Genomic DNA, 13637 nt, shown 5'->3' with positions numbered 1-13637 from the left:
GCAAGGCTTACATCTGCTGCACATAGTGGAGGAACGCTACTAGTGTTGTTTGACACTTTTCCATGATTAGATCTCTCTGTAACATATAAATGTAGCACTGATGTAGAATTTTTTGCTATCTTGGCATCCAGCAAAATCAGAGTCCGACATACCCAATGACTCTAATTTCTCTGATTTTCTGTATGTGAGCATGTATCTCTTTGTTTTCTGAAAGATACCTATTAACCCTTTGACCTGCATCCATATAATCCATACAGGGTTGCTTAAGTATCTGCTAAATCCCACAATGTACGCAATTATCCGGACGCGTACATACTGAGCATACATTGACTTCACTCCAGCCGAGCATAAGGAATCTTCTGCATTTTCCTGAATTTCAAAGTTACCTTTAAGGCACTGCTGAGACTAAACTTGTCTCCTCTTAGCAACAGGCGGTCACCATGGTCTGCCAATCTTTGCATGCCAAACCTTTTAAGTACCTTACGATTATAGCCTCTTTGTGAATATCCAAGAATCAACCGCAGAGCCCAGATCTCGAGGTATCCTGGATCCCTAATATAAAAGAGGCGTTCCCAAATCTTTCATCTCAAAATTCTCTTGATAGAAATCTATTGGTTTCGTGCAACATAGCATATATCAACTTTAGTGGCAAGCAAGATGTCATCACATACAGAACCAGAAAATGTACTTACTCCCACTGAACTTGTGTATACACAGTCATCAAACAATGTATCATCTCCAAACCGAACGAGATAACTACTTTGTAAACTTATATGATAACCATTGAGAGTGAGCCTGCATTGAGTCCATAGATGGATTTTCCTTAATTGAGACCATATTCTTTGGCGTCTCCCGACAAGTTTCTGGTTGCACCATATAAGATCATCTGCTCATCCAATGTCCTCCATTGAGAAAATGCAGTCTCTTAACATCCATCTGATTCACTCAAGTTAATGAGCACAAGTGCCCATGATTATTCTGAAAGAGTCTTTCGATGAAAACCGGAGAGAAGTCTCGTGTATAATCAATCGCCTCCTTTGAGTATAGCTTTAGCCAAAAGACGTGCCCTATACCTCTCCACCATTACGTTTGATCTGTTTGGTTTTAAAAATCATTGTACAACCCAATTGGTTTTGCCCTTTGTAATGGACAAGTTCCAAACCTGTATTGTCTTGCATAGACTTCGTACTCTTCCTTCATGGCATTCACTCCACTGTTGAGAGTGAGAACTTTTTCATGGCACTGAGAGAAGTTGATTGGATCGATCTGTCCAACATTCCCTACTCTCCTCATGTTCTTGGAGATACAATATATCATTCGGAATAGCATTTTCTCCTTTCTCTCGTGGCACTCTCCTCTTAATGGCACTGTTCTTGAGGTTGTTTAGTTTGTTCTTTCTGGAACAGGGAGTTGTTCAACATTATCTCTTGAGGTTCGGATTTACTCTTGACGGAACAACAGTATGGCCTGATAATATGCTCAAAAAGTAACTGTATGGATTGGATCTGAAGCCAATTCCTCTCAAACTAACTGTCTCTAACCGTTATTTCTCCCCCCAAACTCAACATCCTCATAGAATGTTGCTGTCCGTCTCACAAAATGTTCCTTATAGTGGGATCATAAACTTAAAGCCCCTAGAGCGGTTCAGAGTATCAATTAAAGTTAGTGTAACATGTTTTGGAGTTCCATTTCTTTCATTTGGCCTATAAGGCTTGTCAGCCTGGACATCCCCAAATATGTAATGCTTTAAACTGGGGCTTCGACCAGTCCAAAGCTCATAAGGTGTCTTTAGCAAACTGTTTACTTGGTCCTATTCAGAATGTAAGTTGCTGTCTTTAAGTGTTCTCCCCAAGGATCCTGGCTAAAGAAGATGAGCATCATATTCTTTACCATTCCTTAAGAGCTCATGTTTCGTCTTTCAGCTTACACAATTCATGCTAGGATGAACCGGATAGTTACATGGTGGGCGATCCGTATTCCTCTAGGTATCTAGCAACATGGTCCTGGACGTTCGTCACTGACTCCTATCTACCGTAGTCATCACCACACGATCAGATCTGACGGTTTTACTTCTTCTGTTGATGTTGATTTTCAACTTCAGTTTATAGGTTTGAACAATGTCCAGAGACTCAGATTTTTCATGATAAATATAGGTGCCAATATAAGTGAAGTAATCTGCTCTATGAATGTATAAAATATTTGTTTTACCTTTCCAGGATCTCCGTGGGAATGCCAACAAATATCGTACTGTATTCAATTCTAAGACATCCGAAGATCTGTTTGCCACCTATCTTTTCACTTGGGGTTGTTTCCCTGATCCTTCAACATCATAATGAAGTCGAAATCAGGATCCAAATGCATTCTTCTTTCCCCTCCCTCTAATATAAATCTCTAATGTCGAAACATAGCAAAAAAGAATCCAAATCCCCTCCTTATATATATATATATCCCTCCACAAGCTCCCAACCCCTCCACGTCTCTACCTATCTCTCTCTCTACCGACCCCATTCATTCATATTTCTACTCCACCACCACCATCAACACCATGGACAGTAGCGGTGACGGCGGCGGCGAAGACCCCTGCACCACCCCCAGCTGCAGCGCACGGGCATCGGCGGAATCAAGGAAGCTTCCCTGTCCCAGCTACAAGGGCGCTCGTGTCCCCCAGCCAACGCCGTGCGGTCGCGCCAAATATTACATGAGAAGCACTCAGCGCGTCTGCCTCGCGACACCTTCGCACTCGGAGCCCGCTGCGTCCGCTCCTACTACGTCGCCACATAGCGCTTCCGCGGCCGCGACGTCGTCACCAACTTCAAGACCCTCTCAGAGTCCAACCCCTTCGACACCACCGAGCTCGAGTTCCTGGCTCGGCACTTCAAAGCAGAGGTCGTCGACATGCTTAGAAAACACACCTACGCCGACGAGCTCCGCCAGGGCAGGCTCACATTCAGTACCGATAATAGCAGCAACAACAGCAATGATAAGGCGGCCACGCAGCCGGATGGTCGCGGCGGCGCTAGCATGAGCAGAGAGCATTTGTTCAACAAGACGGTGACGCCGAGCGATGTGGGGAAGCTGAGAGGCACCTGCCGGCGCTGCGGGACGGAGGGCGGGAGAGCATGCTGGTAAGCTTTGAGGACACCGCGGACGGGAAGGTGTGGAGGTTTAGGTCCTCTTATTGGAACAGCAGCCAGAGCTCTAAAACTTAGTTTGGTATAACATGTGAGTTGTTAATCTGGTAGGATTGTTAGATAGAGTTCTAATTGTAGAAGAATACTAGTTAGGATAGGTTTCCTAGGTATTGGATAAAGATTAGAGTTGTAATCTTATCCCTATCTCTCTATATATATATGTAAACAATCTATGTAAAGAAGTAGAACGAAAATAAGAAAGTGGAAAATTTCTCCACCGAAAGAAAAGCTCTCTGTTCTCCTCTTCTCTCTCTGTTTTTCGGTTGCTACAGTATTTCCTGCAGGTTCTGTTTTCCTGCAGTCTCTCCATCTTTAACAATTCGGTCACTTCCAAGCTGTTACATCCCTTGTGATTGCAAGTAAAGAAGCTTAGGCCGATCCTATCCAAGGCCAACAAGTGGTATCAGAGCGGTGTATGCCTAAGTACCAACCAAGATCTGAAGAGATGACGAGTTCGGAGAAGATGACGACCAAGGTGGGTTCGCTCACTCTTCAATACCCGACGTTATCGAGGGACAACTATGCTTCGTGGGCGATCAAGATGAAAGTCTACATGAAGGCTCAAGACGTGTGGGATGCCATTGAGCCCGCGGCAGGCGCGTCCGTGGAACACAGGAAGGATCAGATGGCGTTGGCGGCTATCTACCAGGGGATTCCTGAAGAGACTTTGATGGTGATCGCAGAGAAGCAAACGGCAAAAGAGGCATGGGAGACGTTGAAAACAATGCATCTAGGAGCGGATCGTGTGAGGAACGCGAAGGTGCAGACCTTGAAGTCCGAGTTCGAACTTCTCCGGATGAAGGAGAATGACAACGTCGACGATTTTTCGACGAAGTTGACAGGAGTCGTCAACAAGATCCGGGCTTTAGGCGGCGAGATGGAGGAGAACTACGTCGTCAGAAAGCTACTTCGGGCGGTACCGGAGAGATTCCTTACTATCGTCTCCACGATTGAACAGTTCGGGGACATCGACGACATGACACTCGAGGAGGCGATCGGGCGCCTCAAAGCCCACGAGGAGAGGGCACGTGTTTTTCGAAACAACGTCGACGATCACCTATTGTTGACGCATGCGGAGTGGCAAGCAAGGAGCAAGAAGAACGGCGGAGGCTTCCTCTCAACACCTACAACCAATGATGGCAGCGGTCGAGGACGAGGTCGCGGGGCCGGTCGTGGGCGTGGCCGTGGCCAAAGAGGCCGAGGCGGACAGCAGTACCACGGCAGCGGGCAGCAGCACCACGCTGCCCAAGCAGGCCGCGGAGGGGAGCACGGCGGCCAGGCAGGCCGAGGCGGCTTCGGCGGCAGAGGAGGACGTCCAGGAGGTGGTTTCGGCCATGGAGGTGCAGCTCGCCAGGAGGGGGAGAGTAGCACAAGCGGTGGTCGAGACAAATCCAACATCAAATGCTTCAATTGCGGAGTATACGGGCACTTTCAGTCGGAGTGTCACAAGCAACGCCGCAATAATGAACAGGAGGCTCATCTCACCCGTGCATATGACGAGGAGCCAACCTTGATGATGACTGTTTTAGAGGAATCATCAACTGTCATTCTACTCAATGAAGAGAAGGTGGTGCCAAACTTACTCACAGCGGGGGAGGCACAAGTTGCCAACGACGTTTGGTACCTCGACAACGGAGCTAGCAATCACATGACCGGCCACCGAGACAAGTTCAAGGAGCTCGACGAGAACATCAAGGGAACCGTCAAGTTTGGTGATGGATCCGCGGTAGAGATCAAGGGGAAAGGCTCTATCCTCTTTCAGTGCAACAACGGCGATCAAAGGCTACTACCTGAGGTATATTATATTCCAAGTTTGAAATCTAACATTATTAGCCTTGGTCAAATGACTGAAGATGGGAGTAAGGTTGTTATTGCTGACGAGTTCCTGAGGGTGTTTGATAGGAACGGTGCCCTCTTGATGAGGGTGACACGTTCAACTAACCGATTGTACAGGATAGAGTTAAAGACTTGCAAGCCGGCGTGTTTGATGGCGAACATTAACGATCCAGCTTGGTTATGGCATGCTCGCCTTGGGCATGTCAATTTCTTCGCCCTCAAGATGATGACTGATAAGAGGATGGCTTCCGGGTTGCCGAAGATCTTGCACCCAAATCAACTATGCGAAGGATGCCTCGTCGCCAAGCAAGCAAGACTGCCGTTCCCTTCGCAAGCAAATTTCAGAGCTCAGAAGCCGCTGGAGTTACTACACGCTGACCTATGTGGTCCTATCACCCCATCTACACTTGCTGGGAACAACTACTTCCTTCTTATCGTTGATGATTTCAGCCGATGGATGTGGGTATACATGTTGAAGGCCAAGAGTCAAGCTTGTGAAACCTTCAAGAAGTTCAAAACAGAGGTTGAGAATGCATGTGACCACAAGGTGAAGACATTGAGGACGGATCGTGGTGGCGAGTTCTTGTCAAAGGAGTTCACCAAGTTTTGTGAATCCTTTACACAAGAAACTCGACGACCGGAGCACGCCAATGGTGTACATTGGGGTAGAGGAAGGAAGCAAAGCGCATCGCCTTTATGACCCTCATCACGGCAGAATTCAGGTCAGCAGGGATGTCGCCTTTGAGGAAGGAAAAGAATGGGAATGGAGCGCCGATGGAGTCAAAAGATCACCTAACTGGACGAAGTTCACAGCGGAAGGGGAGACTACAACAGCCGGCGGATTTCCAGCTGTCCAAACTGCAACTCAAAGATGGGAACCTCCTGCTGGCCGAACAGCCCCTGCAGGAGCACATGCTGGCCGAACAGCCCCTACAGGAGCTCATGTTACAGCGGAGCTGACCGGAGACAAGCCTGGATAGCCGACACACCAAGCAAGGCAGCCACCTGCTGCCCGAAGCAGTCCGCAAACTGTCGCAGGTTCAGGAACTGCTGCAGACGCAGCAAGCCCCACTGCATTGGAACTGTCCGGACCTCCTGAAGCTGCAGTGATGACTCCTGTACGCTATCGATCCCTTGCGGACATCTATGCGGAGACGGAGGTGATTGATCTCCCTGCAGAGGAGTTGTTCCTGATCACAGAAGAACCTGCAAACTATCTCGAGGCTGCATCAGATCAAGAGTGGAGGACAGCTATGGAGAAGGAGATGGAGGCCATTGAGAAGAACAAGACTTGGATACTCACGGAGTTACCGCGGGGTTCCAAACCCATTGGTCTCAAATGGGTGTACAAGCTGAAGAAGGACAATGAAGGCAACATCCTCAAGCACAAAGCAAGACTTGTAGCAAAAGGGTACGTCCAGCAGCAAGGCGTGGACTTCGATGAGGTGTTTGCACCTGTGGCGAGACTCGATACCATCAGAATAATCCTCGCCATATCAGCACAGAATGGGTGGGAGGTGCACCATCTGGATGTGAAGTCGACATTCCTAAATGGTGATCTCCAGGAAGAAGTGTATGTGGTTCAACCTGAAGGGTTCGTTGTGAAGAATCAAGAGCACAAGGTCTACAAGCTTTCAAAGGCACTCTACGGTCTACGCCAAGCACCTCGGGCATGGAACACGCGCCTCGACAAGTGCATGAAGGGCATCGGATTTGCAAGATGCACTCAGGAGCAGGCGGTATACACAAGGAGTAACAGAGGGGATACACTCATTGTTGGCGTGTACGTGGACGACTTGATCGTTACGGGCTTGAGGGCGGATGAGATAAAGTTTTTCAAGCAACAAATGATGAAGGAGTTCGAGATGAGTGACCTTGGATTACTTTCTTATTATCTTGGCATCGAGGTGGATCAGCGAGATGATTGTATTGCACTAAGGCAGGCGGCCTATGCGAAGAAGGTTTTGGGTCAGTTCGGCATGATGGATTGCAACCCGACGCAATATCCTATGGAAACAAAGCTAAAGCTTGGAAAGGATTCCGAAGGAACACTGGTGGACGTGGCGGAGTATAGACGCATTATCGGATCTTTGAGGTATCTAACTCACACCCGACCCGATATCACATATGCCGTGGGGATTGTGAGTAGGTACATGGAGCACCCTACAGTTTTGCATCGACAGGTTGTCAAGCATATTTTGAGGTACGTGAAGGGTACTATGTCCTACGGATTGGTGTACAAACGAGGTCGAGGCAATGAAGAGTTGGTGGGATTCACTGACAGTGATCTTGCGGGAGATGTTGATGACAGGCGCAGCACAGGCGGCATGGCATTTTATCTAGGTGACAGTTTGGTCACTTGGACATCACAGAAGCAGAAGACGGTGGCATTATCATCCTGCGAGGCAGAATTTATGGCAGAAACTGCAGCAGTGTGCCAAGGCTTGTGGTTGAGGAGTTTAATCAGCGAGGTGATTGGGAGTGAGCCCAAGCCGGTCACACTCTTCATCGACAACAAGTCCGCGATTGCTTTGATGAAGAATCCAGTTTTCCATGGAAGAAGCAAGCATATCGACACACGTTTTCACTTCATTCGTGAGTGTGTTGAGCGAGGACAGATTAAAGTGGAGTTCGTAAGCACGAGCGAGCAACGAGCAGATATTCTCACGAAGGCACTAGCAAGGGTGAAGTTCATCGAGATGCGAGAACTGCTAGGAGTAAGGGACTTGGAATCTCGTCCAGATTAAGGGGGAGAATGTGAGTTGTTAATCTGGTAGGATTGTTAGATAGAGTTCTAATTGTAGAAGAATACTAGTTAGGATAGGTTTCCTAGGTATTGGATAAAGATTAGAGTTGTAATCTTATCCCTATCTCTCTATATATATATGTAAACAATCTATGTAAAGAAGTAGAACGAAAATAAGAAAGTGGAAAATTTCTCCACCGAAAGAAAAGCTCTCTGTTCTCCTCTTCTCTCTCTGTTTTTCGGTTGCTACAGTATTTCCTGCAGGTTCTGTTTTCCTGCAGTCTCTCCATCTTTAACAATTCGGTCACTTCCAAGCTGTTACATCCCTTGTGATTGCAAGTAAAGAAGCTTAGGCCGATCCTATCCAAGGCCAACATAACACTCTCTTATTTTCACTTCTTGTCTCAGCTCGCCCCATCTGACCATCTCGCTCTAACTAAATCGACCTCTCGTCAATCTCTCACTAATTGACCAACTCATTGATGGCGTCAGCCCCGTGGACTGCTGAAATATGATGCCATAGTTTTGATTGTGCTCTATTGTATTCTTCTTCCTCATTATGAATAATTCCTCGACCTTGCATGGTTGACCGGGCTGCACATATTATACTTGTCTGTTGTGGTTATCTTCTGTGTGATTGTGTGGTCTTTTATTCAATAATTCAAGTATTGTATTGAGTTAGTTTGTAGTGGGAACGTGCATGCTAATTAAGCATAAGCTTGCTCATTTTAATGCTTGTGCGGTTTAGTAAATTGGTATTAATATCAATGTCGCAAGTATCATTACTCGAATGTAGGCTTCAAATCAGTGATAAGTTACCTCTTATTAGTTGAGCATTAAGTTTCCATCATTTCTCTCTCTTATTTTTTTTCTTAATATGTCATTTATTTATATTATTTCTCTATATTATATCTTGTTATATATTATCAGACAATGTTCAATATGGTGTGAATCTTATGTGAGGATGACTTCATTGTGTAATTTATTGACGGAATGATTGTGGTATAAGTATTGGCGAGATTATGGGGGTTGAATATGTAAGTCCTACATTTTATATTGATTTTTTCTTTGGCGGTGAGGTATATACAATGTAGGCTAGAGTGCCAATTGCTTTTATTTGTTATTTATGGTGATTTATCTGATATATTTTTTTCGATATGTATGCTGTGTTATAAATATGAATATATTCTAGGTTGTTCTTAGTAGGGTGAGATAATTTGGTGAATTGAATGTCTGTTATTGTTTATTGTGTCTGCTATCTTGGGATCGGTATACATAGAAAGGTGATACCATAAGATGTATTGTGCTATTTGTTGTATCTAGAGTAAATAAGATGTCTGCATCGGGTTCTGGTTTAAAGCAAAATACTGAGTTGATCGTATATATATTAGATGGTTTTTGTATATTTTAGTTATAATGGGTCATTTTAGTTTATTTCTGTCTATCTGTAAGTCAATTGTGTGTACTTTCTCAGAATGAAATTGTATTGTCCTTCTGTTATAAATGGTCTATTGAAGTATGTGGAATAATTATCAATATTTGAATGTATGCGTGTATGATAACCTCATGTTCTAAGTATATAAAAATCATGTCTGATGTTGGTAGGATTCATCGTTTATGTTATTTTTGATACATAGAGTTTAATAGTCTAAAAGATGCCCCCCCCCCCATCCCCTATCCCCCCATACACCCAGATCCACCACCATCTCCCACCTGGGTCTAGTATTACTTTTAGACGATCATAATAGAAAAAAACCCTAACTATCTAGAAACTACTGGATATAGTAAAACCCCTCGAAGTTTACGGAGTTTTCACAAGATATTCCCCTTTAAGTTTAAGGTTTTATCATAAAACCCCTTAATGGCGTTATATCTCATTATCCAAATTTTCAATGGACAAAAATACCTCCAAAGGAATTTCACCTCCACATGATTAAAAAATTTAAAAATTCAATTTAACACGTCAAAATAATTTCTTGCAAAAAACCCTTCATACTGAAAATCTCTACTTAGGGGTATTTTTTGTCCACTAAAACTTTAGAATAATGATGGACAATTAGTGGGTATTATGATAAAATCTTAAAGTTAAAGAGGGTTTTCTGATAATTCCCAAACTTAAGGGGTGTTTTATGATATTTTTAAAGTTAATGGGGGTTTCTTGGTAATAATACAAAGTTAGGGAGCTTATCTGATATTAAGTCCATTATGTAATTACATCCACAACCAAACTTTTTAACAAATTATAAAATTTTCTAATTTAGAACTCATAGTGCTAAAATACAATTATATAAAAAATTTAGTAATAAAAGTTTTAAGGATAAACAAAACGGCAATAAAAATATAATATTTTCTATATCATGGTTAAAAAAATTCAATCAACTTGAGAATAATATATTTCTACCCATTCTGCTCTATAAATTTATATATTATTATATTTAAACACTTAAAACTTTTATCCAATACTTAAGAATAATATATTTCTACCCATTCTGCTTTATAAATTTATATATTATTATATTTAAACACTTAAAACTTTTATCCAATACTTTAGTTTTTTTCTTCAAGCCGCTCACTCATTTTCCTATCTCCGAACGATTTTAAAATCTATATCTATACTACTTATAAAAGAGAATACCAATGTCAAAACTTTTGATTTCCTTTTTTACTCTCTCTCTCAATTTTTTTATAACTCAAAATTATACCATTAATTATAAAACTAATGATCCATAACCTCATTAACTATGCACCTTTTTATTTTCTCAAATTATTTGGTCATTCGCTAGAATATATTGATAATTTATAATGATAACAAAATTTATGAGTATATGATAATTTATTTTAAATAATTATTAATTATATAAAATAGTAAAAGTCATTCATTTAATAAATTATTGGATATAATTATAATTATGAGACATTTACTTTCCAACAAAAATGCATGACTCATAAAATTTCAAAGATCCAATATTTTTATTGCCACTTTACATAATGTTCTGAATTTTTTATGACTTAAGACCAATAATTATATATAGAAAAAGGGTATTAGTTGTTATATATAACAAAATCCTAGTTAGTACTATTATTAAGTAAAAGTTATAATTGTTGTCATCATAATTTAATTAAAACATAATTTTACTATTTCATTACAATTAATAAATATTTTATAATAAAATTATATATATTTATTAATTTATTATCATTATAATTATTAGTATATTTATCGCGAGTGGCAAAGATATTTTGAAGAAAAGATGAGAAAAGTATTAGCCTCATAAATTCAAGCACCAATTTTCTTTATATAAATTAATTTTCTACTGTTTAAAAATAAAACTATTTAATTTATATCGATCCAAATTTTTATTACTAAGATGATATTAATATTCAAATGACTGCTAATATTCTTTTATAAACATAAGAAATACCCTATTTATACTATTATTTTAATATATAATTATATCCAATAATTTATTAAATGCAATGACTTTTACTATTTTATATAATTAATAATTATTTTAAAATAAAATTGATCATATACTCATAAATTTTTGTTATCATTATAAATTTATCAATATATTCTAGCGAATGGACCAATAATTTTTGAGAAATAAAAAGGTGCATAGTTAATGAGGTTATGGATCATTAGTTCTTATATAATTAATGGTATATTTTGAGTTATAAAAAAATTGAGAGAGAGAGCTAAAAAGGCGAAATCCAAGTTTTGATTTGTATCTCTTTTATAAGTAGTATCAGATATAGATCATTTGAAAATCGTTCGCGAGATCAGGGAAAATGAGTGAGCGGCTTGAAGAAAAAAACTAAGTATTGGGATAAAGTTTTAAGTGTGTTAAATATAATAATATTAAATTTATAAAGCAGAATGGGTATAAATATATTATTCTTAAGTATTGGCGATTAAAAGTTTTATGTTTAAATATAATTAATATATTAAATTTATAGGCAGAATGGGTAGAAATATATTATTCTCAAGTTGATTGAATTTTTTTACCATGATATAGAAAATATGTATATTTTTTTGCCTTTGTTTTCCTTAAAACTTTTATACTAATTTTTTATATAATTGCTATTTTTAGCATATGAGTTCTAAATTAGAAAATTTTATAATTTGTTAAAAAGTTTTGTGTGTGTAATTACATTATATGACTATAATATGCAGATGAAGCTCCCGTAATCTTTTATTACAAAGAAATCCCCCCATTAACTTTGAAAATAATATCATAAAACACCCTTAAGTATTGGGAATTATCAAAACCTCTTTAACTTAAGATTTTATCAATATACCACTAATGTTGTCCATCTTATTCTAAAGTTTTTAGTGACAAAAAATACCCCTAAGTAGATGATTTTCAGTATGAGGGTGTTTTTTGCAAGAAAATTATTTGGATCGTGGCTAATTTGATTTTTAAATTTTTAATCATGGTGGAGGTGAAATTCCTTGGAGGTATTTTTGTCATTTGAAAATTTGGATAATTGCAGATTATAACGCCATATAGGGGCTTTATGATAAAACCTTAACTTTAAGGGGGCTTGACTTAAATTGTGAGACGGTTTCAGTAGTGATGTAGGGGTTTTTCTGGATAGTTCTGTTCGATAAAGTTAGGGGTTTGTGTGTGTATAGTCGTTAGTTGTGCGAGTGCTGGTCGATTGGGTGTTGGGGTGGAGGTGGGGGGGGTGGGAACCATTTTGCCCATCCCAATATAAGCACCCTATATACTGTAAAAACGTTGGATCTTTAGATGTTTTTATATAAGAACTTGACGTTATAGTCGTATTTGCTATATATTTCTAAGAATTCAAGAGAATCGAAACACTTCATCGGAAGGTCAACAATTTGCGACATGAATAGGATAAATGCCTCTATATATTTACCATAAATAGATTCTAGTTTTTGCTTAAACAGAACATATGCATGCTTAAATTGATAACCCCAATATCTAGGTTCCTTTCTATGTATAGGATGTGCAATGACCACACACTGTCATAATATTCTAGAGGACAAGTTGTTTTTTATCTTTCCGAGCCCATACAAAATTATTCAAGATTGCCTTAAAAATGGAGGATAGCATGGCATTAGCCATTTGTTACTCGCCAAGTGAATCTTTAATGCTAGGTTAACATATATAATATGCAGTCATTATGATTCACACCAGTATTTGGAACTTAATGTCAGTAGTAAAACTATACTTAAACGTATCAATTTGATATGTTATGCATAAATAGTTAAGCAGAGAGGCAAATTGATGGAGAACTTAATGTCACCTAATATAGAGGTAACTTATCACTGATTGAAGGCCTACATTGTCGAGGTAATGAACTCTTGCGACGATTGATAATTAATACCAATTTACTAAACCGCACTAAGCCATTAAATATGAGCAAGCTTATTATGCGGTTAACTTGCATGCCACGTTCCCACTACAAACTAACTCAATTACGAATACTTGGAATTTATTGAATAAAAAGACCCCACAATCAACAGAAGATAACCGACAAGCAGACAAGTTTATAATATGTGCAGCCCGGTCAACCATGCAAGGTCGTAGAATATTATAATGCAGGAAGAGAATACAATAGAGCACAATCAAAACTATGGCATCATAATTTCAGCAGTTCTCACGGGGCTGACGCCATCAAATGAGTTGCCGTCATTAGTGAGAGATTGACGAGTCAGGTCGATTAGTTAGAGCGAGGATGTCAGATGACGGCAGCTGAGACGATAAACTGAAATAAGAGAGTGATTATGTGCCTTGGATACGGATCGCTAAGCTTCTCTTTACTTGCAATCATCAAGGGATGTAACAGCTTGAGAAGCTGACCGAATTGTTAAAGATGGAGCAGATGCAGGA

General features: G+C 40.2%; 1 protein-coding gene across 1 annotated transcript; it reads left to right on the top strand.

Moving 5' to 3' along the window:
* LOC109826841 lies at positions 3637 to 6007 on the top strand. The gene is made up of 2 exons (XM_020393861.1): positions 3637 to 5574; positions 5654 to 6007. Exons 1-2 carry the CDS (start codon positions 3637 to 3639, stop codon positions 6005 to 6007), a joined length of 2292 nt encoding a protein of 763 aa, XP_020249450.1.

The sequence above is a fragment of the Asparagus officinalis genome, chromosome 10 (genome assembly GCF_001876935.1).
Source record: "Asparagus officinalis chromosome 10, Aspof.V1, whole genome shotgun sequence".
Taxonomy (NCBI): Eukaryota; Viridiplantae; Streptophyta; class Magnoliopsida; order Asparagales; family Asparagaceae; genus Asparagus; species Asparagus officinalis.
This window is presented reverse-complemented; position numbering and strand designations above follow the sequence as displayed.

What these genes read in the sequence shown, in the direction of transcription:
- LOC109826841 (XM_020393861.1), top strand. Translation starts at nt 3,637, where the DNA reads ATGACGAGTTCGGAGAAGATGACGACCAAGGTGGGTTCGCTCACTCTT. An exon ending in AGAATGCATGTGACCACAAG is followed by an intron (nt 5,575 to 5,653) that starts GTGAAGACATTG and finishes CCTTTACACAAG; the next exon opens with AAACTCGACGACCGGAGCAC.